The 25442-nt window shown below is 30.5% G+C and overlaps 10 protein-coding genes across 25 annotated transcripts; 5 read left to right on the forward strand and 5 right to left on the reverse strand.

Moving 5' to 3' along the window:
• Positions 1-1664: 1664 nt before the first annotated feature.
• Positions 1665-3344, forward strand: LOC144471660 (RNA pseudouridylate synthase domain-containing protein 1). 2 transcript variants are annotated; one of them, XM_078183939.1, is made up of 5 exons: positions 1665-1800; positions 1907-2448; positions 2519-2762; positions 2831-3107; positions 3175-3344. In XM_078183939.1, the coding sequence occupies exons 2-5, from the start codon at positions 2242-2244 to the stop codon at positions 3323-3325; spliced, it is 879 nt and encodes a 292-aa protein (XP_078040065.1). In that variant the 5' UTR covers positions 1665-1800; positions 1907-2241; the 3' UTR covers positions 3326-3344. The 2 variants fall into 2 exon arrangements, with proteins under 2 accessions (XP_078040065.1, XP_078040066.1); XM_078183940.1 differs by having other exon boundaries at positions 2984-3107.
• A 16-nt stretch (positions 3345-3360) lies between these two features.
• Positions 3361-4590, reverse strand: LOC144471661 (DNA repair protein XRCC3). The gene is made up of 5 exons (XM_078183941.1): positions 4499-4590; positions 4138-4335; positions 3923-4053; positions 3642-3851; positions 3361-3567 (listed from the first exon to the last, which is right to left on the reverse strand). The coding sequence occupies exons 1-5, from the start codon at positions 4563-4565 to the stop codon at positions 3361-3363; spliced, it is 813 nt and encodes a 270-aa protein (XP_078040067.1). The 5' UTR covers positions 4566-4590.
• Positions 4591-4786: 196 nt separating this feature from the next.
• Riok1 (RIO kinase 1) lies at positions 4787-6938 on the reverse strand. Of its 2 annotated transcripts, XM_078183922.1 has the most exons (5): positions 6803-6938; positions 5715-6733; positions 5422-5633; positions 5030-5311; positions 4787-4951 (listed from the first exon to the last, which is right to left on the reverse strand). In XM_078183922.1, the coding sequence occupies exons 1-5, from the start codon at positions 6856-6858 to the stop codon at positions 4850-4852; spliced, it is 1671 nt and encodes a 556-aa protein (XP_078040048.1). In that variant the 5' UTR covers positions 6859-6938; the 3' UTR covers positions 4787-4849. The 2 variants fall into 2 exon arrangements, with proteins under 2 accessions (XP_078040048.1, XP_078040049.1); XM_078183923.1 differs by lacking the exon at positions 4787-4951 and having other exon boundaries at positions 5136-5340.
• On the reverse strand, positions 6922-13409 carry LOC144471657 (glycerophosphodiester phosphodiesterase 1). Of its 7 annotated transcripts, none has more exons than XM_078183933.1 (7): positions 13172-13324; positions 12422-13001; positions 11865-12040; positions 11589-11790; positions 11275-11504; positions 10992-11159; positions 6922-7002 (listed from the first exon to the last, which is right to left on the reverse strand). In XM_078183933.1, the coding sequence occupies exons 2-6, from the start codon at positions 12755-12757 to the stop codon at positions 11018-11020; spliced, it is 1086 nt and encodes a 361-aa protein (XP_078040059.1). In that variant the 5' UTR covers positions 12758-13001; positions 13172-13324; the 3' UTR covers positions 6922-7002; positions 10992-11017. The 7 variants fall into 7 exon arrangements, with proteins under 7 accessions (XP_078040059.1, XP_078040058.1, XP_078040057.1 ...); XM_078183932.1 differs by lacking the exon at positions 6922-7002 and adding an exon at positions 10747-10883; XM_078183931.1 differs by lacking the exons at positions 6922-7002; positions 13172-13324 and adding an exon at positions 13368-13409 and having other exon boundaries at positions 10747-11159.
• Positions 7141-10610, forward strand: LOC144471652 (dystrotelin). 5 transcript variants are annotated; one of them, XM_078183921.1, is made up of 12 exons: positions 7213-7504; positions 7580-7706; positions 7794-7921; positions 7993-8200; positions 8274-8517; positions 8582-8693; positions 8769-8935; positions 8993-9108; positions 9192-9414; positions 9490-9808; positions 9878-10177; positions 10248-10610. In XM_078183921.1, exons 3-12 carry the CDS (start codon positions 7822-7824, stop codon positions 10367-10369), a joined length of 1911 nt encoding a protein of 636 aa, XP_078040047.1. In that variant the 5' UTR covers positions 7213-7504; positions 7580-7706; positions 7794-7821; the 3' UTR covers positions 10370-10610. The 5 variants fall into 5 exon arrangements, with proteins under 5 accessions (XP_078040044.1, XP_078040042.1, XP_078040045.1 ...); XM_078183917.1 differs by having other exon boundaries at positions 7237-7278; positions 7392-7504; positions 8582-8935; XM_078183918.1 differs by having other exon boundaries at positions 7141-7278; positions 8582-8935.
• A 26-nt stretch (positions 13410-13435) lies between the features above and the next one.
• On the forward strand, positions 13436-15535 carry Mettl4 (Methyltransferase like 4). The gene is made up of 5 exons (XM_078183925.1): positions 13436-13846; positions 13930-14294; positions 14588-14762; positions 14844-15015; positions 15086-15535. The coding sequence occupies exons 1-5, from the start codon at positions 13592-13594 to the stop codon at positions 15274-15276; spliced, it is 1158 nt and encodes a 385-aa protein (XP_078040051.1). The 5' UTR covers positions 13436-13591; the 3' UTR covers positions 15277-15535.
• Positions 15351-17717, reverse strand: LOC144471656 (UDP-glucose 4-epimerase). The gene is made up of 7 exons (XM_078183926.1): positions 17579-17717; positions 16617-16863; positions 16423-16536; positions 16167-16343; positions 15886-16066; positions 15535-15816; positions 15351-15469 (listed from the first exon to the last, which is right to left on the reverse strand). Exons 2-7 carry the CDS (start codon positions 16860-16862, stop codon positions 15375-15377), a joined length of 1095 nt encoding a protein of 364 aa, XP_078040052.1. The 5' UTR covers position 16863; positions 17579-17717; the 3' UTR covers positions 15351-15374.
• Positions 17718-18105: 388 nt separating this feature from the next.
• Positions 18106-19819, reverse strand: LOC144471658 (40-kDa huntingtin-associated protein). Of its 4 annotated transcripts, none has more exons than XM_078183938.1 (8): positions 19386-19819; positions 19263-19309; positions 19170-19187; positions 18985-19058; positions 18706-18907; positions 18539-18641; positions 18347-18465; positions 18106-18275 (listed from the first exon to the last, which is right to left on the reverse strand). In XM_078183938.1, exons 1-8 carry the CDS (start codon positions 19442-19444, stop codon positions 18106-18108), a joined length of 792 nt encoding a protein of 263 aa, XP_078040064.1. In that variant the 5' UTR covers positions 19445-19819. The 4 variants fall into 4 exon arrangements, with proteins under 4 accessions (XP_078040064.1, XP_078040063.1, XP_078040062.1 ...); XM_078183937.1 differs by having other exon boundaries at positions 18985-19061; XM_078183936.1 differs by having other exon boundaries at positions 18985-19172.
• Positions 19820-19894: 75 nt separating this feature from the next.
• On the forward strand, positions 19895-22228 carry LOC144471654 (lariat debranching enzyme-like). The gene is made up of 5 exons (XM_078183924.1): positions 19895-20246; positions 20345-20636; positions 20712-20812; positions 21034-21884; positions 21970-22228. Exons 1-5 carry the CDS (start codon positions 20050-20052, stop codon positions 22050-22052), a joined length of 1524 nt encoding a protein of 507 aa, XP_078040050.1. The 5' UTR covers positions 19895-20049; the 3' UTR covers positions 22053-22228.
• Positions 22229-22302: 74 nt separating this feature from the next.
• LOC144471662 (uncharacterized protein C16orf52 homolog A-like) lies at positions 22303-25436 on the forward strand. The gene is made up of 3 exons (XM_078183942.1): positions 22303-22615; positions 22803-23015; positions 23096-25436. The coding sequence occupies exons 1-3, from the start codon at positions 22513-22515 to the stop codon at positions 23281-23283; spliced, it is 504 nt and encodes a 167-aa protein (XP_078040068.1). The 5' UTR covers positions 22303-22512; the 3' UTR covers positions 23284-25436.
• The last annotated feature ends 6 nt before the right edge of the window (positions 25437-25442 follow it).

Consider the following 25442-nt stretch of genomic DNA (forward strand, 5'->3'; position numbering starts at 1 on the left):
GAACAAAATTAGAAATATTGTAGAAGCAATTGTAGAGACCTTCCAAAATGCTGTTATTCCTGGCAAAAATATCGTTATTGATAAAAATATGGTGCCATGGAGAGGACGTCTAGGTTATCGTCAATACATCCCGGGCAAGCGAGATAAATATGGCGTAAAATTGTACAAATCATGTTTGCCGGAAGGTTACACTTACAATATAGAAATTCATGCCGGGAAAAATGAAACAATCATTGAAAAATCACATTCCCATGATGTAGTAATGAGATTACTCGATGGCATTAAATGGTACCGAAAAGTTGTAATACAATTGATATGCGGAACTTCCCTCGTGAATGCTTGGTACATTCATAAAAGATGGGGCACTAAAAATATGAATATGTTAAAATTCAGGGAACTTATTATTGATCACCTTTTGGTCAATGAAGAAACTGCAAATGTAAATGAAATACCATCACATCAGCATGCTCTTCAATCATATGAGGGATCTGCAAGAGAGTCCCGTAAACGATGCAGAGAATGCTACAAAAATTTGTCCAAAAAAAAGGGCAGAGATTATGCCACCAACAAAACTACAAAAGTTAAGACATTTTGTGAGCATTGCGAGGGTCAGCCAGCACTTTGCTTGAAATGTTTTAACAAGTTACACAAAAACCTGTAAATAATGCAGTTAAAAATAAAATAATATTGAATTTTTATGTTAATTTTACTGAATTTGAGTTAAATTTATACTACTGAATTATTATGTGAATGCTATTGAACAAAAGTTATGATTATAATACGTTATTAGTTATAATTGTCATTAAAAATAAATGTTTTTAATGAATATGTGTTAAATTTTCATTATTTTACCGCCTAATGGCACAATGAAATGCGGGCCACCGGTGGTACGCGCCGGACACGTGTTAAAGTAGTTTTGAGATAGTTTCAGGACACATTTAAAGCAGGTTTAGGGTAATTTTAGAGTAATTTAAGAACATATCATTATAGTCGTAATTATAATCACACATATGGTCAGATAGGGGCAAGGCAAGTAAAATACTACAAATATGTCCTTAAGTGTCTCCTAAAGCTGCTTCCAAACTGCCCTAAATGTCGTCTAAAATTTGACTATAGGTGTCTTAATACAGCCCTAAATGTTTTTCAAATTTATTCTCAATCTGCCCTAGAACAGCCTTAAATCAGTTCTAAATCTGCTTTAAATGTACTCAAAATAAATTTTTGAAATTTCGAAATTATGATTTTTTTTAACACAATCATATATTTTGTTCATTCATTATTGTTTAAATCGTGACCGTTAGCGGAGTGTTTTCAGACCCACTCTTTTTTAAATAATTATAGAGCATGAAAACGGGAATTCGGAGAAGTGTAAAAATGTATGACAGCGACAAATTATAATGGCGAAAAATAAGTTACAAAAATTAAAGAATTTTCAAATTCAATGTGGCACGTTTTCTCGTTGTCTTATCAATTTCAGCTTTGGTACAGGTTGATTTTTCATCTAATGGTATAATTCAAGAAGGTGTCCTGAACAAAATTTCCACCACGTATAACAGCTTCACCCTTAACATACATGTTATACATACGAAGTATGACTTAATGTTTTAAATTACGTATAAAATAGTTGCCACTAACTGCCAATGTCTAGTGACAAATCCTTCGCAAATACGTTCTCGAGAATCTTATGAAGTCACAGATTTTATTATTTGAAGCTTTTTTAATTAACGAATTTCAAACCACGTGCCTTTGATGGTACCCCAACCGAATGGATGCGCGAAAAGAGTCAGATCGCCAAGCACGGTAGAGTAAAACAAGCTACATTGTTCGTCGGTGTGACTTGTTCCACATATAGTTGTGTTGATTTAATGCTCTCTTGTTCACTAGCTGTTTTCTTTCCTTTTCTTAGACTACGAGGGCAGCACTATCTTACCAGCAAATCGTCAACCAGTCAGAGTAAAGAAAATTTCTATATTGACCTTCGTTAGCGGTTCGAGCTGCGGCCTGGAGTAGAGTACAGGAATAGGACCCATTACAGTACATGTAGATATTTTAGAGATGGCAACCGGTATTTATTGTTGTTTTACTCCATTTCATAAACTTCTCGGAAGTCAACGTTACTCGTAACATAAAAATTTAATTAAACAATATAGAACATATCTTAATCTATTTTGAATGCGAAATTTATTTTGAATATGACATTTTTTAAATTAAATATTTTACACGATATCAATATTTCGCAATATGAATATAAATAAAATACTATATTATTGTACGATGCTCGTTGTCAACTTAATGCAATTGATACTTAATGTTTTAAAATTACACTTCAAAGAATTCATAAAAAGTAGGCACAAAAACAATGTGAATATATTGCATCACAGTGAAAACTTCTTGGTAGTATCTAAACCATATGATATGTACATTAATAGTAATAATCCTGATAAAAAGGTATGATAGATGATAGATATTTGTACACATGAAGGAAATTGGTTACAGTAATACATGTTTAAAATTTTAGAACACACTTCAGTTTGAATTAAAAAGAATTCTACCAAATCTGGCTAATCCAAGCTTATTTCATGAATTTCATTTTGTACATAGATTGGATTATGTGACCAGCGGTGTTATATGTGTAGCATTAAATAAAAAGGCAGCACGAGCTGCTTCTAATGCATTTGAAACACGAACAGCAAAGAAATTTTATTTAGCATTGCTTCATGGTCATATTAACGAACCTCATCTTATTATAGATAAAGCAATTGGTTAGTAATTTGATGAAAAAATCTTAAAATAACTTCATGAATTATTAGAAATGATGTTTTTTAATTAGGAGTTGATATTAGGGAAAAGATGGGAAATCATAAGATGTGCATTAATGATAGTGATTACTGTGAAAAACCACGTAAATCTTGTACAATACTTATTGTACTAGAACGTGGTTTTAGAAATGGAAAACCAGCTACTAAAGTGCTATTATGTCCAGAGACTGGTAGACGACATCAATTAAGAGTACATTGTTCATACATTGGTCATACGGTGATAGGAGACTATACTTATAGCGAAAGGAAAGATATAGAACCCTATAGAACATTTCTACATTCCTTCAGGTATTATGATTTACACATTTGTTTCAAGTAATGTATTGTCAGCATTGATATCTGCTTTTTCTTTAAGGTTAATACTAAATAATGATGTTGAAAACTTAGATGTAAAGAGTAGAGATCCATTTCAAGCTTCTGACTCAAGAAACCAATGGTCACCGACAAATGTTGCTAGAGTTTTAGACGAGAGTATATTTTTTGAGATTCATAATCTTATGCAATAAAACTACAAATTATTTTATAGTTTGTTCTATATTACTTATACCACAGCTGTAACTCCAGATCCTTGTACTTTAAATGGAATAGCTATTTCTGGCAAACTTGACGATTTGACACAGGCATACCTCAAAGAGTCTATTCTATACAAATATATAGAACTAGTTATCATACTCAGCCATGTTAGTCCTAAGGCTGGTCGTTCCTTTGATTTATCATTTAATATATGATCACTAATTGCTGCTGTTACCTATAAATTAATTTCTTATATGACTTCTGAATACTTTGCTATTATACAATATAATTGTACAGACACTAATTTACCTGATTGATACAAACTATACAAATATCATCTTTATACAACTTGTGCAATTGTTGACCAATTGTTCTTAATCGTTTTGCTCTACTATTAGACTTATCTTTCCAATCTTCTACCCTAAATGGTGCAGCAATGGAATCTACAACTATTAATCCTATCTTTTGTGCAGACATTAATATAGGTACTCTCTGTAGTAAACATATTTCTAGTTCTTCCTGTAAATATGAAAAGTATAGTACATTATAAAATACACCTACAATTATTTGAGGAATTACGAAATGTTTACAGTTGTTGAGACATGTTCCACAAAGATTAAGTCACCGTTTATTCCATGTTGTTTAACTACTTCCATTTGATCTATTAATTGCTGCAACCGTCTTGATGGAAAAATTGATTCTGTACAAATGTACACAGCACCTGTGTCAACAATTAAATTCAAAATTGTGTACCTCTGAAACTAATATAACTATATATTTTCAAAATGTATAAATCAATGAGTACCGGCTGCAAAACCTTTTTCTGTCACCGGTAATTGCACTGTAAGACTTAGTTGCAGAGCCAGTTGAGTTTTTCCTGTATTAGCTGCACCATAAATTTGTGTAATCCCGCGTGCAGCGATACCACCGTGAAGCAATGAATCAAATTTTGAACAGCCGGTTGTCAGAAATTTTTCCCGTTCTTTTAGCACTTTGGCACTTTCTGATATTATAAAACAATGAAAATGCAATAATTATAATGTAAAAGTTCGTTAGATGTACATACATAATAAAGAAGATAAAAAGTAGCGGAGTCTCTTGTATGTATAACAAATAAAATATTTGTTATGTATCACAGAACATATTCACGAAATCTGTAAAATTACCAAAATAATCGTCTTTTAATTCCATTCCTTGAAATGCAGTTGCTGAGAAAACACTTGAAAAATCCATGATAATATAAATATACTTGCTTACAAAAAAATGTTGTATTTTAAAGTAAACTTACATGTATGTATGTACAGAGTTCACATTTCGTTCGTGATTTAATAGATGGCGGCCCATTTAAACTTAATTGTGACTGAATGGTAGAATGAACATGTAATTTTGGAAAATGTGTATTTGGTTATGTAAGGAAAAGATATTTTATTAAATACAGAAAAACAAATTAAATATACTCTTTACAATCAATTTTATTGTATATTTAAAAATATACTCTCTCCTAATAATATGTACTACTATTTTTTCTTTAGAACCTTCTCTTTCCGTTTTTTTATATGTTTTTTTATTTTACTTTTTCTTTTTTCTGCTTGCTGTTCCTTTATTGCCTTTTTACGTGCCTGAAATGAAAATCCCTTAAGAACTTGTTTTACGAAATCTCAATGTGTACCTAACAAGAACTGTAAACAGAATATTACTTTTTTGCTTTCTGGGCTCTCGTGTCGCGGCCGAGCTGAAATCACAAATTTTGTTTTGCTTTCTTCTATGTTTTCTTCTTGAGAGTCTTCATCGTCCTCTTCGGAATTATCGACCTCCTCTGAAAGATCAGACTTTTCTTCATCGCTGTTGGTTTCTTTGCTGAGAATTTCCGGTGTATCAAGAGGCTTAGACAAGTCTGCTTTCAAGCCAACAAGGGTTTTATATATCAAATCTTCTTTACCAGATTTAGCAAGCTTTATATCACGTTCAATATCAATGACCTAAACACACTTAGATTAAAATTATATACCTGTGAAAATTAATATGTAGATACAAGTCTGCATATACCATTCAGTATGGACATGTGCATTATATTGTTCTCTAATATTACCTGAGCTAAATTTTGCGGAATATATGCTTGTTTAAATACTTGTTCTTCAATCTGTTGTGTAGGATCAATGTCTTTATCATTACTCTGTGTCATCTGCTCTGATATTTTATCTAAATAGCTATCCATATTCTCCTCTGTTACTGTTGGATCTGTTATGAAGTCAAATAATGCTCTGACATTCATCACACCTACATCATTCTTCTTAAAAAATTCTAAAAGTACAATTTTAATTGTTTAATCCTATAGAATTATTTATACCTTCCAGTCTTTAAAAAATCTTTATGTTAATGTACCAGTTATGTTAGTACAGTCCTTTCTAAGAAACTCAAATGCCATAGGGTGATCATGTTCAACTGCCTGAGACACATCTATTATTACTATAGATCCATCATGATACAGCATGTTATATTCACTCAAGTCAGCGTGAACAAGTTTGCATTTATTATATAATTTCCACATTATCTCAATGCATTCTCTGTACATTTTTCTTGGTTTAGAGGATGTAAGGACTACATCTTTCAATTTTGGCGATGGCCAGCCATTTGTACCTATGAAATCCATGAGCAATACATGACTACGCAATAATAATGGTTTTGGAGCATTAACACCTCCCTGATGCAGACGCGTTAAGTTTCGAAATTCTTTCTCAGCCCACGTTCGTACCATTTTACGCGGATTGTGCCTGCAATATCCGTGACGAAACCGAAATTCGCCAGTAACGTATTTGTCCCTATCCTTAAATTGTAAAATTGATGTTTTATATATTTTTATTGCAAATTCTATCCCTGTTTTCGAAGTTGCATGATAAACATTAGCTTCTTTTCCTGTTGAAATACATCCATTAATTTCTGCAATTATGCCCTGATTTAAAAGCTTAAATAATATCATCCTTGTTCTAGGGTCCAAGACTTGTTCAACAGTTGCACGATCGTGTTTGTCCTTATTTCGAAGTCTATCTTTTTCTGCACGTTTACCACTCTCAATTAAAAGATTGGCAGCATGTCCAGGTAGTGACGGCCCTTCATATTTCTCAATACTAATTTTATTTGCATAGCGACGGAACAATTTATCTGATGGCTGATAGTTTGTAATCTTATGAGAAACATTTTGGGTATTCAAATTTTTAGTTTGACTGTCCTTTGTAAAATCTTTCCTGTTATCATCTATATCCCACACAAGTGTATCATCATCCAAATCATCATCATTATCGTCTTCTTCTAGTTGTTTCTCCACATTATTTGATATATGTAATTTATCTATATTTTTAGATAGTTCATTACAAAATAGTGGCCGCCCTTTACATTCTTGTAGTCTATAGTAAGAGAATATAAATAATAAGAATATGTATTATTAGTAGAATATAAGCAAATAATATACATACGGTATTTCGTCTTCCTCAGCATCACTGAACTGGCCCTCTTCATATTTGGACGACATGACAATAATCGTTTTATATATACCTCTTAATTGTATTAACAAATGTTTCACAAGGTAACTACTGTTAAAACAGCTTAAATAAAAATTAGGTTATATTTTAGCCACCTTAAGGCGCTTTCCAATAAGAAGAAAATGTACAGTACCCTTTCCAACAGAGCAAACTTTAATTAGTTACATTATTATATAATTTCACAATAAATATTTTTTTATATGATACTCGCATTAAAAATGATGAATTAGTTATACAATACGTTAATTTAGATTTAGTTTCCTTTCTTGAATGTTAGAATGTTAATCAATGCATGAAGAAATTCGATTGTCTATCTTTGATCTTCTGCATCTGTGATTATAGTATGACAACATTATTTTGTTTACATGAATCGATATTTAAATTGTAAAATTACGTTGCGATGACAGGAAGTAAGATATTTATTATAATTTCTTATTTTGGAACTATTATACTTATAAAAAATTGTAATTACATGAATCTATTTAATGTGATCTAGCGAAATATTAAATCATTTTATTCACAGTTACGCTATATTAATTACAAAATGAAGAATGAATGTATTATGACTCGAGAAGACTTACGAATGAAAAATGTGTTTTACTTTGTTTTATTAGTATAAAATGTATGAATGAAAATGTAATTAAACATGTTGTTTAAAGAAATCGTAACAATACCATAAATCGTGTAATAGTAATATAACATCTTTTTCAGAGTTTGTGGGCATTTATCTTTTTACAAGAATGTTTAACAGTATGATTATTCTGCTTTGTTACTGTGTTTTTACATCAAAAAGTTATCAGAATTATATATACATGTAAACATAGATTATTCTAATAGCGTAAGAAATTTATGTTACATACATAATCAAATAAAATTACTTTAGCTTTTCAATAATTGTATTAATCAAATTTTCGTTTCTTTTAAGGTGAGAGAATAGAAAAAAATATTTGAAAATGCAGAATATTATCAGAACCATTGAAGAATGCAATGCCATTCGTTATGCATCTTATAGAACTGCAGCAAAAATGCAAATCTTACACAAAGAACTTAGTAGTTAGTTTAATCTTATATTAAAATTGGTGAAAATAATATTATTTGATAATAACTCAATTTTATTTTTTCAGTGCAATATATTCAATTAGAATTAATTGCTGGCATTTTTGAGCGACATAGACTATCAATAACAGAAAATTGTGTGAACTTAGATGCAAGCGAAATTGAAGATGTTCTTTCTGATATTTATTTTGCAGCTTGTAAAGAGAATAATACTAATTTTGATGTTGATAACACAACAAAACTTGCAGTGGATTATATCTTAAATACATTTGATAAGTATGTTATCTGAATTATTGTACATTTTATACTAAATGTAATATAATTATTACAAATTTTTTCAATTTTGTAGACAATATACTAGAAGTGTTTCAGTATTTTCTGTGAAAGTTGCTTTAATACTAATGAGTTCTGGAAGATTACAAGAAAAGTATGGTTACTTCTATCAACAGTTAGCTGATCATAATGCATGCTTGTCTAAAGCCAGTTTGCACACATTATTAACGAATATTTGTAAAATAACTGAAATGCTTGGAGAATGTGCTGTTTATGGGTATCAAAGTATCCAATCACATATTGATAATTGTTTTTCAAAGGTATAAAAAAAATCAACTTTTGAATATATTAAATTTATAGTAAATTAATAAAATTTCATGATAGTCTCAAGGATGTCTTGGAGTCACAGAATCAGAGTTTGCAGCATGGATTATGCAAGAACCTCCATTACTTGTTTGGATAACAACATTCAATCGTATTAAGTCTGCAGAGCACAGTATGTGTTATACTATAATATCAATAAGTAATTTTACATTAGGTATGAAACTCACAACAATTTCTTTTATTTCAGTCACGCACAATATAAGATGCTCCTCTTGCAAAATAACACCTATTCAAGGACCTCGTTATACATGTATGAAATGTACAGCATATCATCAATGTCAACAATGTTTTCTGTATGGTAAAATATCAGGAAAACATAAACTGAAGCATCCAGTTCGTGAATTTTGCACCAAGGTATGATCACATTTTTCATTTTTATTATACAAAATAATAAATATAAATACTTTTCAGACATCAAATCGTGAAATAACAAAGTTAATTATTGAACTAATAAGGAATAAATTAAGATTGTGTTCTACTAGGTCAATTGAAATGAATACAGAGGATCAAACACCACAAATAACTAAGTAATCATGAGAGAGATAAATCAACATACACTTTTTTATTTGAAGTATCCTGATTAAAAATACTTTTCCAATATTTTTTACAGCAGTGAGATAGGACACACAGATAATGAATCAATAAGAAGTACAATGAGAAGACGAGTTCTAAATGATCCACAAAAAGAACTGCAGAGTATAATAACTCATTTAGAAGAAGAAAATAAACAATTACAAATTGAATTGCTTGATATACGAGGTACTAAAGCAGAAAGACTTCAACGACATAGAGCTACCATTGAGTCGCAGTTACAACGTTTAAAAATATTAAAAGTAAAATAAATTTAATTCTTTAGTTTTTTTAAATTACTGCAATCTAAATCAAATCTTATTTTAACTGTTTTTTAGAAATATTTGTTTGCTGATAGAACTCGCATGCCACATCTAATTAACTATATGCAAAGTACACCAATGATTCCTCCCATATCATCAAGATTAGCTGCTTTACCCATCAATTTTGAGTTGAGTCCAATAATTCGACAAGAAAATATCGAGCAGAGGTCAAATTTAAATGATACAAACATATTGCAGTCAAATAATTTTAATCCAACACTATCTAGAGAATGTATTATCGAAGAAAGCAATGATGTCGAAGAAGCTTCTACAAGCACAAATTTTGGTAATGCGCTAGAATCAACTCATATAGAACTGAGTACATGGATTGGAGGTACATTGTTAATATTATATGTAGTATGTATTTTTATGATCATTCTAAAATAATATACTTAATTTATAGGTAATAAAAGATCGGAAATAAATCCTACAGATAGTGGTTTCTCGCAATGGTTGGGATCTAATGATTCTGGATCGAAAAAAGAAAAATATTCAATAAAAACAGTGACACCAAGTACTGAAAACGAATCGCCGATGATTATCTCAGACTCTCTTATGGGCATTTACAGAGATAATACACCATCTTCCCTTCAACGACCTGATAAGCATTCACAACACAGTAGTTTGCAAAATATTCAAGGAGATTTAAATGATATACTAGATAGGTTGCAAAATATGGTTGCAGATGACTGTTTACTGGATGGTAAGTTACAATGTGACAGCACAAATTTGTTTGTTATAGATAAGTGTTTTTACACAAATCATTGTTACAGATTCTTATGTAGCTAACGATAACTGTAAATTAAAACGTGCTACAACAGAAATGGAAGATTTATTAACAGGTCTTATTCAGGGTATGGAATCCCGTAAAAGTAAACTCACTACTATCGTGTGACGAACTTTTAAATTAGAAATAATGCCTCATAATTTCAAAATTAATGTTTACAAAAGAAATGTCTCCGTCCAAGAAAGTATAAATATCATGAAGTCATGCATTTTAAATAATACTCGTTTATAAGTAACTGACATGAAATGTTGGTAAAGTACATCTATCTATTAAATAGAAATATGTATTGTGCAACGGCGGCAAAGATTGGAACAATTTTCTTTGTATTCAAAAAGAATGAGAATTACATTATATACAAGTCTACAATTAATTAATAAATTTTAGTCTTAGCTTATTAGTCGACTTTTGTGCGTGAATTTCAATTTTTCATAAAAATTTTTAGGTATAATAATAATAAATTATTTTTACACAATTTCAAATGCAAATAAAGTTACACTTAGTATATATAAGTTAAACATATACAATACAGTACACATATTAAAATAGCAAATTAATATTTGTTTTCATTTAGTGCATATATCTCCGAAGTCGATGTAAATAAAAAAAAAATCTTATTTGTTTCCTAAATTAAACACGAAATTTTTTGTAAAATATATATAAATACGTTTCATCGTATCGATGAATAGACTAGATGATTAAAAATAATGATTTATTAATAGAATACACTCACTTGCAGCACATATCGTATGTATGGTATTACATGTCTGTTTCATGTAATAATGTGTCTGTTATGTAAGTAACTTTAAGTAAGCGTGAGACATGTGATTTCTCTGATGGCAAATTCACTGTCCATGCCATTACACGAATACCACGATTATACCACTCTTTTATAATGAACCTAAAATAAATAATGTAGAAAAAACATTTTGTTTGTTATGATACTAATCATAATGAAATATCATAGTATTAATTATTATGTATTATAGAAATAACATAGGAACATGTGTACATACTGATTTATCGTGTCTTTATGTAACAAAACAAGTGAAACACCTACGACATAGTACACAAAATGGTAAAATGCCCATGTATAAACATAATCGACAACACAAGCCACCAAATGTTTAATTGGATTCCTAAAACGCATTGGTCCAGGTTTTTCGAATGCAGAATATGTTAGTCTTGAAAAATAATTTGGTCTCCATGCTAAACTTGCAACAATTTTCGGTTCTTTTCTTCTAATCTACAATAATAGAATCGTTATTTGATTTATCTATCAATTATTAATCATCAATAGTAATTGTTAAATCTTTTTATATTCTGTTACCATGTATACAACAATGGGATTAAAACTGGACACAATTCCTCTCTCATATAATTTTGGATATTTTTTGTATGCATCTAAAATTACTTGTACAATTTCCATTCTAGCTTCTTTAATATCTAGTATGATCCTTTGATCATTGTTTAAACATAGTTCCAAGGCTTCATCAAGTAATGGAATATTTTCACCATTAATAAATTTGTCCCTACAAGTAACAATTGTATCTAAATTTCTGTTTTTTACTACATACGTTTTGAAATAGAGTTTTTAGGTAATTACTTGAGTGGATGATTTTGACTGATATCTAACTCTTTTAATTGATCCCATGTCATATCTTTTATACGTCCATTTTTTCCTGTAGTTCTATCAATTGTTGGATCGTGAAATACTATAGGTACATTATCCTTTGTAAGGAATACATCTAGTTCAACTGCTTTGCAGCCCTTCTCTTTGCTCTGTAAAATAGATCTTGATTATTATTCTACTTATAATGATATTTATAAAAAATAAACCATAGAAAAGTAATATTTCTGTTAGTAACTACTTTATTAGTATTTGTATTAACATTTGAGACAATTAAGCAATTTTTGTTGCTACAAATATACCTAGTATTCCAAACTAAATATAGTTGAACCTCTATACTTAATCAACATAATTGTGCTAATTAAGATATTTTATAATTATAATTCACAGGGTAATTCAATTGTAATTTTTCAAAATAATGTTATAAAGTTACAAAGGCTCAATTATAAAAAAAAATATTGATATGTTAATTCTTTTCTTAGAGTAATTTCTAAATATGAAAAGAAAAACATTGACTTAATGTAAGATTTTACTTTACGAAAGGCTGTTAGGCTGTTCTCAGGATAATCATATGCTCCACCACGATGAGCCACCACTCGCATGCAAAACTGCTCTCCATTACCATGATCCTTGGATATATTATTACCATTTTTTGGTAAAAGAGGATTCACTCCAAGCACCTCGTTTTTTATCTGTAAATTTGGCGGTGGAATTCTGGCTACTTTTAATCCAATCATAATGACTACAGTACCCCAAATAATCCATGGTACACAAAAATAATTAAAACCACTGATTAAAATGCTCCACATAGCTTGTAAAATCATCCACAATAAAGCACTGCTTAAAGTTAGTTCAAGAAATCCATGCATTTTTTAAGGAAACCTTTAGGCTTGTTAACTTTTTTTCTTTCAAAAAGAAGATAAGAGTGTTATTAACTCTGTGCGAAGAAAGACACTGAACATAATACTGTTTCGCAACTCATTATATTACTTAGGTGTATTTTACTGCACATTTTTGTTGATACTGTTTAACATTAGCAATCTATAGTCAACAATAGTTTTTGCACCCTTTTATCAACAGTCAACACAATGATAACTGGACGCTTATGGGTACCTGAAACATTTAATTGATTTTCAATTATATACAATACACACAAATTTTATACAACAATACTATTATATACCGTACTACATTGTATTCTACTCTACCCTACGATACGAATACGATAAACACGCGTAACAATTTATCAATTGAACCGGCTCAAAGTTTAGTCAATATCTTACGTTTTTATTACTGTATAATACAACTAGAAACATCAGATCACGTTGGATGCAGTGTGAAACGATATTTTAAAATAAATATGTAATACTAAATACGTGGGGTGATTTATAATGAAAACTATGTAAATACGCGTTGTATGACACCACACTCTCGCATTAGTATGACAGACTGAACTTCAATAGACCAATACATACATACATACATATAGCATGACCCAACCAGCAGAAGCAGAAGTTTAGCTTCCTCTCCCTCATTCCTTCTACCACTACAATCTAAATTATATTATAGAGTAGGGTGTGGGTGCATCTCAGAGATCCATTATAAAATGTGTGCATGTAGAAAGGAGAAGAAATGTCGACGATTGAATGGATTAAAAGTAAATGATAGTTTGTAATGATTAATACAGTGTGCCAAAGCCAACTATGAGCGTAATTTTTAGTACAGACGAGGGATGGATAATATCCCATTTGAGATATCTTAACGATATTTATAAAAATGTGAAGGATTGCAACACGCAGTACAAGTTAATTTTCAATGAAACTTTGTTTGAAATCAATTCTCAATATTTACGTCAGAATCAAATAACTAAACTTGATCGACGCGAAGAAAATTTGTTGCAAAATAAGAATAGGAAACGAAAAAGATCGAAACTTTTGCCAGCGGAAGATCTGAAAGAGGTATGTGAATACATCTATCGAATTTTTCATGAATTTTTGGTTGGAGAATCTAACTATAATTTTTATCATTGTGCATTTTGTAGATTGATTATGTTAAACAAGCATTTAACCAAATAATTTTGTCCGCAAAAACAGAGGGCTTATTTGTGTCTAATGTTATTCCTAATAATAATGAGGCAGCACGCTTAGGATCACAGAAATTTTATCAGGACACATTTTCCATGGAGGAAGAATATTTTTATGGTTGCAATGATGCAGAAGTAGCTATTATATCTGGAACGAAAGAAAAGAAATATGCATTTCCAAGGAACTGTAAATTTTATTGTTATGATGTGAGAGATATTGACAAGAAATTGGAACTGAACAATCAGTATGATTTTATATTGTTGGATCCTCCTTGGTGGAACAAGTCTATAAGAAGGAAAAAAACCAAATATCTGGAAGCTAGGTGATCTTGTATGGTTCAGTATAAGCCAATAGAAAAAAAAAAACAAACTTTCTGAACAATTTAATGAGAATAAGGACTTTGATAATAGTATAAGTTTTCCTTGTTCTCAGTTTTTCAAACATATGGGTAAATAAGATTTTAGATGCAATTTTTCAACATAAAAGTATTGTTATACAGTATTAAGACAATATTGATGCATTACAGAATGAAATATAAAGTATTACCAATAACTGTCCGCTACAAATATATTTTATTAATTATGCAAATTGAGTCTTATATTCTTCTGTCAACAGTTATAAAATGATGTACAACGAGGAGTTAGCCAAGATACCAATTGGGAAGTTATTGTGCGCAAATGGACTTGTAGGAATATGGTGCACCAATGCACCCACTCATTTGAACAGTATTTTTAATGATATATTTCCATCATGGGGTATAACTTTTAAAGCAAAATGGTATTGGATAAAAGTAAGTGAAGTTATTCAAAAATAAGATCCTTAAAAACAATGGTTTATCAAAATCCATTATTTTATTAAAATTACATTTCAGGTCACTCAAGCAGGAAATACAATATGCAACTTCAACTCAGCACTTGGAAAGCAGCCTTATGAATTGCTATTGCTGGGATCTGTATTAAATAACAATAAAATAAACATTCCTGATGGAAAATTAATAATGAGTGTTCCAAGTGCGGTACATTCTCACAAACCACCACTTATTGGTAAGTATATGATACTAATTTCTACAGAATTGAAATTGATCTTATATAAATATACAACTCAAAATTATAGAAGTTATGAAAGAGTATCTTCCACACGAGCCAAAGTGTTTAGAAATATTTGCAAGGTATTTGCTTCCCAACTGGACAAGTTGGGGGCTTGAAGTTTTAAAATTTCAGCACTTATCACTCTATACAGTTATAGAAGATTCACAAGAAGCTCAAAATAATAGCAAAACGGATGTGAATAAATTAATTGAATAAAATTATATATAGTGAAACAATAAATATTTCGATGTTACTATTCTTTTTTTATTATTATCATAAATTAATCATATTGTAATAACAATTCAATTATATCATTATGATGTGCCATTTACATGCTCGCTAATACCATTTTTAACTGTTGTACGATAGCCATGTGGATTCTTTGTTTGCCACCTCCAAAAGTCTTCACCTGTTTGTTAGAAATGTTTTTAGAAAATTGTTAAATATACATAATAAATAAATTAGTTAACTTACACATCTTTTCTACATTATACTTGGTCCTCCATTCTAATTCTTTCTTTGCTAAATCTGTGTTGGCATACATTGACACTATATCACCATCTCTCCTATCCTTCAAAACATACGGTACCGTTGTCCCTGTGACATCCTCGAAAGTTTTAATTAACTCGAGTACAGACACACCCTTGCCTGTACCTAAATTGTAGATTTTTAACCTTAGGTGTTGTTTGTGTAATGCGTTTAGAGCTGCAACATGACCAGCTGCCAAATCCATTACGTGAATATAATCGCGAATACCTATGAACAAATGCGAAGATGTATTATACATAATTAGAGTAAGAATTTAAGAGTCCATACTTTACCTACCTGTGCCATCTTTAGTAGGATAATCACCGCCAAATATAACAAGTTCAGACTTATGTCTTAAGGCTACCTGAGCAATGTAAGGCATTAAGTTCGTAAATGGTTTTGTAGGATCCTCTCCAATCAAGCCACTGGGATGGGCACCTACTGGATTGAAGTATCTTAGAGATATGATGTTCCAATTCTGTTGAATAAAAGCGAATTAGTCATTTTGTTTAAAGAGATATTTTTTTATTAGTTTTAATCTCTTCTTTATGAGTTACATTTAATGGGTCTAAACACACCTTCTCGGCTCTAGATATATCTTTAAGCATCTCTTCAATGAAATACTTTGTTCTGCCATATACGTTCGTAATATTACCAGTAGGATGATCCTCTGTAATTGGAAGCTCATTTGGTTCTCCATATACGGTACAAGAACTGCTAAAAACTAATTGAAAGCATCCAGCAACTTTCATTACCTGAACAGAATAATCGTCCAATTATTATTATTATTATTATTATTATTATTACTCAACAGTTTGTTGATTTAGATTTTACCTCTAGCAAATTGATAGCGCCAATAATGTTATTCCGGTAGTAGTGGAGAGGAACTTGCATCGATTCACCGACCGCCTTTATAGCCGCAAAATGTATCACGCAATCAATTTTGTGCTGGTGTGTAAAATATTTATTAATATTATTAATCAAAATAACTTAAAAAATGTTTAGTTATTCCCATTATTGTTTAGTACCTTATTAAAAACTGTTTCAAGTTTATCTCGGTCAATGAGATCGCAATTGTAGAAAGTAACTTTCTTCCCCGTTATTTGCTCAACTCTTTTAAGAGCCGCAGAGTCACCGCAACCCTCGGTAACGCTATTAGCAAAATTATCTATCGCTACAACATCGTATCCGCTTTCCAAAAGTTCAACGATACAATGGCTACCGATATAACCGGCACCGCCGGTCACGAAAATGGTTCTCCAATCTGTGCTCATCCTAGAATTCAAGCAAAACTATCAAAATACTATTTTAAAATTCGAACACATTTTACATATAATATTACAATAACTTTTAAAAAAAAAATCAGTGAAAATAATTTATAAATATGATCCTACGTGCGAGATGGAAAGCACAGGTGCTTCGGACGTTCACCTGTACTGAACTATGTGGAGTTCAAGGTCGTTAACACACGTGGTACGTTAGTATAATTATGACACGTACGGTTAATTTTGCTTTTCTTAATACACACTTTTACTAGTATGAAACTACGTTCAATCGCATTATTATTTTAAATCAAAGTTGTTTTAATTTAATAACACTTCCATCTCGCAATAATTTAAAAAATTTCGTATTTCGCGAACTGAAACGATGATATTTTTAAAAACAAAATTCAGTAAAAATATTTGTAACAATAATGCTAATGTATGACTATTTATAATTATAAAAAAATTATTCAATACTAGTGTACTTAATGCTATGCTCAAACGCTTGTGGATTTAAAATTTTTTGCAATACTCCTGTCAGCTTTTTCTTTTTCCTATCAACTAATATAGAAATTAAAATGTACTACCTAATCTGTTGTAATAAAAAATTAATTTTTTATATCTTTTTTTAGATATATAAATATAGTGACAAGGTATATCTATTTTGTATAAAATTTATGCGTGCAACGAATTTTTATTAATAAAATTTGTACGTAATAGTTGTTTACCTCGAAAAATATTAAAAGCAATGAACACGTCAATTTGGTACAGAAAGATTCGAGGACGCGACCGCGTAATCACTGACTGCGTCCCAACCACTTGCTTCGTCTTCTGGTATAAGACAGCAAAGTTTAGTATTCGTGGAACGCGAGGCATCCCCTCTTCCACAATACCATCATACGAATCATTGTGGAGGCACGCACACTTTAAACGCCGACCCTCTCGAGTCCTTGCTTTCTGTTGCAACAAGTTCTTCCTTTCACACCGACACCGCCACACCGTTTGCCTGGTTCGCGGCAGTATAGAAACAACGATGGCACACGTACGGACCCCATAACTGTTACCGGTTGCATCATTTTGACGATTTGTACAGACTGACTCATTACAATCTACTAAACTTAAGCGACAACTTATTTCATCAAAGAAATCTATCTTTAGATCATTGTAAAATAGATAAAGATACAACGCTGGATGCGTTTATAAAAGTATTTACAAAGTTTTTTTTCTCTTTTTTTATTGTCTCTACAATGTTTATTCATTGCGTCGTCAATACTTGAATTAACTTATGCAATAATTCTCTTTGTTCTGCATCCAAGTAGGGCCACAATTCACCCTCCAGTTCCAGCAGTGATTGATAGTCATGTGATTGAGATGCCAATACTAAAGATTGTAATAGTAATAATTCGTCTTCACTCATATAGAAGTCTGTAAAACAGTTTTGTTTAATAACTAGAATATATACAGTACATTTTGAAAAGCAGTGTAAAGTAACTCGCCAATATTTGTAGATTCTTCTATCCATGCATACTTTTCCAGAACTTGAGCTAAAGAAGGTGCTAGCCTTTGTGGTGATGGCTGAAGTATAAGTAACAATAATACTCTGGTTACTTCACATCTACAATTAATTGTAATTATTATACTTTTTATTATAATAAAACATAATTTTATAATCTCGTTGCTTTCTATACCTATGTAGTATAACACTGTAGTTCCCCTTTGCTCCAGTATTGATATAAATTTCAACAAATTCAACAAGCTCATTAATAATTTGTAGAGCAGATACATAATCTCCTAAATAAATAATATTTTTATTCAGTTGTTATAAGTAATCATAATAATAATAAAAAATAATTACCTTGCTTGATATGATAAGATACCAACGTGCTAATGGCTTTTACAGTTGGAAAAATGCCAATAGCTTTGTATAACTGTTGTATACCTGCTGGAGAAGGCCCTAGAGCTATTGCCAATTCTAAAGCTAATCCAGCAGACATTGTATTAAATCCTGTTTGATTCTGACAACGTGCTAGAGCATGGCCAAAGCAACTTATAGCAGCCTAATAAGAATAATTAGAGATCCAATATTTTATATGCTATATTTGATTATGAATTAAAATACAAAAGAATTATAAACCTGTGTATTCTCTTGTCCAACAGGAGGACATCCTATATCTTTTTCTTTCTTGTTGGCCACAAGAAATTCTCTACCTGCTTTGATCAAAAAATTTAATTCAAATAATATATTATCTAATGTCCCTTGACACCTAGCTGCAGCTAATAAACATAAGCCTGCATATTGCCATAATTCTTTTTGCTCACATTCTGCAGCCAGGATTCCTGAAAAGTGAATACTATTGTACATCTTAGAGTATGTATTTGCAACCAATATACACTTTAAGTAATGTAATTTACCAAACTGATCACTTGCTTCAGCAACATTTGGTTTCCTCAAGAATCGCCTAAAATAAAATTGCTTGTATCAAAATCAATAAAAAGAAACTTATAAAAAGATATTACATGTAATCATGTATTTACTTTTTTAGTTTATTAGATATGTTGTGATACTTTGTAAAAAAATCCAATGCATCACCCATTTTGTCTTCAATTCAAATGTGTCACTGTAAATTTGTTTATTTTATACCTCTTGTCTGCATATTTGGTTACAAATCAGTATGAAATAATGATATCCTCTGATGTGAATAACTTTTTAATACATAGTATTTCGACTGAGTACAGAATTATATTAATTAGGTGAATCTCCTACACATAACCAAACGAATTGTTTATTAAATTACTGTTCGCATTTAACATTATTTACACATATATATATATATGCTTTTTCTTCTCCCAATTTAAGAACCTTTTGATTTCCACCATTTTATTGCGTATCCAATCTGTGGTGAATCCTATCTTAGCATTAAAACGATAGCCAATCAGAACAATTTCTATTCCTATTTCACTAACGGAGCGCGCTCCTGCTGAACATCCTTACAAAACGAAACTTCATATTATTGTACATACCGTACATACCCATTCCATTAGCTAAAAAATGGCGGCTGCGTCAGACAGGTGTTAGGTTAGGTTATGTATTTGATTACATTACAATACATGTTTTTCTTGATATTTTATTAATTAGACAAGTAAGCACGAAATAGATATTATTTGTTGTAATAGTGAAAGACTACATGCGAAAACAAAGATGAGGATCGCTGTAGAAGGTTGTGCCCACGGTGAATTAGACATTATTTACGATACCATTCATGAGATGGAAAAAGCTGACAGGAGAAAGATAGATTTGCTCATTTGCTGTGGTGATTTTCAGTCCACGAGAAATTTAAGCGATCTCAGTTGTATGGCTGTACCTGATAAGTATAAGAGTATGTGTACTTTTTATAAGTAAGTAGTTCATTTAAACTATATTATACCAGAGTTTCTTAATTATGTTGTTCATTGTTGTAGCTTTGCTTCAAATTTAATTAAATAATACATTACAGGTATTATTCCGGAGAAAAAGTTGCTCCTGTGCTAACAATTTTTATTGGAGGCAATCATGAAGCATCAAATTATCTCCAGGAACTACCATACGGTGGATGGGTAGCACCTAATATTTACTATTTAGGATATGCTGGTGTTGTATCAATAGGTGGTATTAGAATTGCTGGCTTATCAGGCATTTATAAAGGCCAGCATTTAATGCAAGGGCACTATGAAAAACCACCATACACTGACAACACAATCAGGAGCGTATATCACATCAGGAATTTGGAAATATATCGATTAAAACAGGTATTTCAAAGTTTAAGCTTTCAATCTAAATGTTTAATATTGAATTTGATTAAAAACCTTGTTTTTTTCTTTTAGCTTAGTGGTAATATTGATATTTTCTTATCCCATGATTGGCCAGCAGGAATAACCAAGTACGGTGATGAGAATATTTTGTTAAGAGGAAAACCATTTTTCAGGTGAAGTAATAAAACCTCTTTCAAAGTATTAATTCTTAACACATTACGGACGGATCACGAAAACTTTTCGTGTTTCCTATTCCAGATTTAGTGACCAATTATGAGAAACATAGCTGGCCACTGAGTAAAGCTAATAATAAAATTAGTGGTCCGCAATGTGTTAAGTGGATACTCAATTAGCAAATCAAAATGAATTCTTACTTTGTATATTTTTATTATAGAAATGATATTGAAAATAATAGCCTTGGTAGTCCACCAAGTATGGAACTCTTGGAATATCATCATCCAAGTTATTGGTTCTCTGCACATCTACACTGTAAATTTGCAGCTCTTGTTCCTGAAAAAGATGGAACAAGGGTGACTAAATTTTTAGCTTTAGACAAGTGTCTTCCAAAAAGAAAGTTTCTTCAAATACTGGAATTAGAACATGACCAAAGTGTACCACTAAAACTAAATTATGACTTAGAATGGTTGACGATATTATATTTAACAAATCATTTGTTAAGTGTAAAAAGTGGTACCCATTATATGCCTGGACAGTATGGTAATAACAGGTGGGTGTTTACACCAACTGGAGAGGAAAAGGAAACTGTTCTGAAGAGATTTAATGACAACTTAGAAGTTCCATTGAATTTCGCACAGACTATGAAACCATATGATCCTGATGCTTCGGAGCTACCAATCGAAACACCGAAATTATTGATAAATAATCAGACAACACGGTTCTGTGATACTTTAGGGATTGATGATCCATTTGTTTTGTTGCAATTAATGAGCAATACGAAGGAAATAAAATCGAATGAATACATTTATGACACACAGATAGATACATCTTATGATCAAGTATCAGGCTCTGTTGATAACTCCATTTCATGTGAAGAGGATAATGCTTTAAATTCTACATTTGATGGTAGTCTAACCGGCGATTCATTTAATCGAACATCACCGTCGAATTTATCCCCTAAAAGTAATAGCGAAGAACAGGGTAGACAAATAAATAATAATAAAGAAGCTATAGAAGAAAGTTTGAACAATTTATCATCAACAGCCAATTTAGAATGTATAGATGATAGTGAGTAACAAACAACAAATCAGAATTATAAATTGATGTTTGTACAGGAATTTAGCTTTATAAATATATTTTATTTATATTTCAGGTCATAAACCATTTATACCGATCGAGCCAAATTGTAAAAAATTTAAGCGACGAAATTGTGCTATATATTCCAATACCCTTTAAATTCAATTTGATCAAGTTGGATACAACATTGTTGTATATAAAGGATTAATGAATTATGTGAAAAATGTACATAAAAATTAACAATTTCACTTTTTCGAGAAATGATTTCGTATATTTCATTATATTAAATATACAACTGTATATTTGTTCTTTTTTTATTAAACGAAAGAAATCTATCAAGTTGTTCCTTTTTTATTTCTCCTCTTCTTATCATATGGCACTGTGAGATTTTCCGCCATTATTGTTGACTATAGAGAACAAATTTCAAGTTTTGAGGTTAGGAATCTGCCTACATTGCATAGTGATATGCTGATCAAAAAAACATACTTTCAATTATAAGGATGATTATTAAATAGAAGAATATAATGCTCTCATAAAAATAACATCTGTTGATCTCTGTGTGTATATGAGTACATACGTATTTATTACGTCAATATAAACTGAGTACTGTTACTACAAAATGGATAAATTAACCCTTATTTCGGGGACGTTATTTCTTGTCGCAGACGTATCTGCAATAATTAGTCTCGCTATGCCAGACTGGATTATTACTGATGTTGGTGGTGAGTGTCTTGAAATTATGTACTACTTTAACATTGTTTATACGTAGTAGTAAATATGTAACTATATTGTGCTACTCAATAATAACCATTAGAAATAATAACGTGTACAAATGAACTTTTAAAATTGTAGTGGAAGTAAAATATATATTTTTTATTCTACAGATATTAATCTTTTTGTTCTTTATAGGAGATACAAGATTAGGGTTAATGTGGTCCTGTATGACATTGTATAATAGACCCCAAGTTTGTTATAGTCCAGATTTACAGCCAGAATGGTTAATGGCCCTTGCTTGCATTTTCATTGGTTGTATTTTGATAACAGCAACAATCATTCTATTAGCTAGTTCTCATTGGGATCGCAATGTTATTCCTTATGCAAGATGGGTTGGATTCACAGCTAGTAAGCTCTTATAATATACACAACCATTTTATACAAATTTTTAAATATCATTAATTATTGAATGTATAATTATTTTTCAGTGGTACTATTTTGTTTAGCTGCAGTTATATTTCCAATGGGTTTTCACATAGTTGAAATTGGAGGACAACCGTATCAATTACCAAATTCTCATCAAGTTGGAAATTCTTATATACTCTTTGTTTTAGCTCTGTGGATCACAGTAATCTCAGAATTATTTGCAGGAAAAGTTTGTCTACCACATTTCTAGCTGTTGCCAATTCTTATTGCTCCCGTAGGTTTAACAATTATTTTCGTATTTATAGTGCTATCAGACCTTTTAGGCAGGGATCCCAACTTTCGCGCCAAAATGGCAGACAGGTCCCAGGTTGTGGATACGACGCAATCAAAATCCACGTTACATGGCACGGACTCAGTATGAGAGAAAGCAGGACAGTTGCCGTTTTAGTTGCACGATTTACGCATTGTGTATCATGTACGTGTCGTCATATTCTCACTCTGGGACCTGTTCGCCATTTTGGTGCGAAAGTTGGAATCTGGGATTCCTGCTTTCAGGCCTGAAGCAAGAATGAGAATGAAAAAGCGAGAGTGGGAAATAGCAAGAGCGAGAGCAATCATAATGTTGTTAATAAACCCTACTCGCTCTTGCTACTTCAGGCCTGGAATGTCTTACTGATACGTAGTTTTATAAAAGATTGTATGTATAATTAACCCCTTGACAATTACGGGAAAATCTAACACTCGCACATAAACATATAGCTTGACAAATTTTGTGTATGTATTTACGAATAATTTTTCATTTTTATAAATAAGAAGCTCATTTACTACAGCTTGATTTTACTTTTACATAAGAATAACATAATCACCCAATTTATGAGAAAAACCAGATAGGCATTTTTTAACAGACTTTATCAAATTTGTGCGACTGGCAAGGGGTTAAAATTAACGAAAAATAAAATTAAGAATGTATTATTAATTATTAAATATAGTATTTATTTTAAATGTATGATGAATATATGATAATTGTTGAATATATTTCATCTGAATAAACTGTATATAAATAGATAATAGAAACACCACCGAGATAATTCTTTATTCTTTATTTATCGAAACACACTGTTTGGTATTAAAATTGAGTAATAATATAATAAATTAAGTGTATTTAAAAGTTTTATATAATATTTTCAAATGAGTGATAAACAAATCTGCATAACATATATACATACTTTTATTAGTTTCTATAAACTGTAGATATATATATTTACAATTCCACAGGAAGTAAATGAAAATTATTACTTTGTATTCTGTCGCATAAATTACAACTGTAAAATATTACTTAAACCATGTCTTATCTACATTAGCTGGTGAATAACATGTAAATATTGTATATAAGATGTTTTGCAGTGGAATTCTATAACTTTGCTGCCTTTTTTAAATTACTACATTCGCATATAAATATTACTTGATCTAAATTATAAGATTTATAAAGTAATTAATCCGTTAACGAAGAGAAAGAAACAGTAAAGTTACAAAACCATACTTGCATTAAAGCAAAATCGAAAAGAAATAATTAACATTTCGTTTACATGAAATTAAATTTCAATCCAGTACGTATTAACTTTCCTAATTTTATAACACACATTTTAATAAGAAATAAAAAAAATAATTTAAGTCTATTTATAATATAATGGGTATAATACCACCAATCACTTGTTAATCGAGTATAAATTCTTTAAATTATTGTTCCATCAAATTCATTATAAAAATTAGAAAATATACTTTTACATGAATTAACATGTAAAAAATTAAGAATATATGAATTAGTCCTTTTTTTCTTTTGCTTTTTTTCTATTTTTATCAAAAATTTAGTAATTGAAGATGCAAATCTAACGTATACAATGTAGATTTGTACACGAATTCGGTATTGTTTATACAATCTCCCTTACTACCGGTGTTAGTATTCCATCTTACCAATTATTTCTTTTTCTTTGAAAGCGTTTTCCATTCATTTTCAGTCATAATTACATATAGAAATAATATTAAAAGAAAACAATACTGGAAGCAGAAGAACACAATCTTTGAACGGAATTCCAGCAAACAAAAGGTCGTTAAAAGTCTCATAGAATCAAATGAAGAAATTATTGGCAAGTTGGAATATATATTTATAAGAGCGCGGGAAGGTTATATACAAAAATAACTTAAGGCATAAGATGTCCTTTTTCAGATATATATAAAATTTGCATTTCATAGAAATTTTGTCATTAAAGTAGAAAAACTTTTATCTATATCTTTCGTCTTCTTTTCTACAAAGTTATGTATATATTTTGTTTCTCACGTATTGTATACTCACAATCAGATAAGAAAGATATGTACAAGAGATCTCGACATTTAATATTTTTATAAAATGTA

Source organism: Augochlora pura, chromosome 6, assembly GCF_028453695.1.
Source record: "Augochlora pura isolate Apur16 chromosome 6, APUR_v2.2.1, whole genome shotgun sequence".
NCBI lineage: Eukaryota > Metazoa > Arthropoda > Insecta > Hymenoptera > Halictidae > Augochlora > Augochlora pura.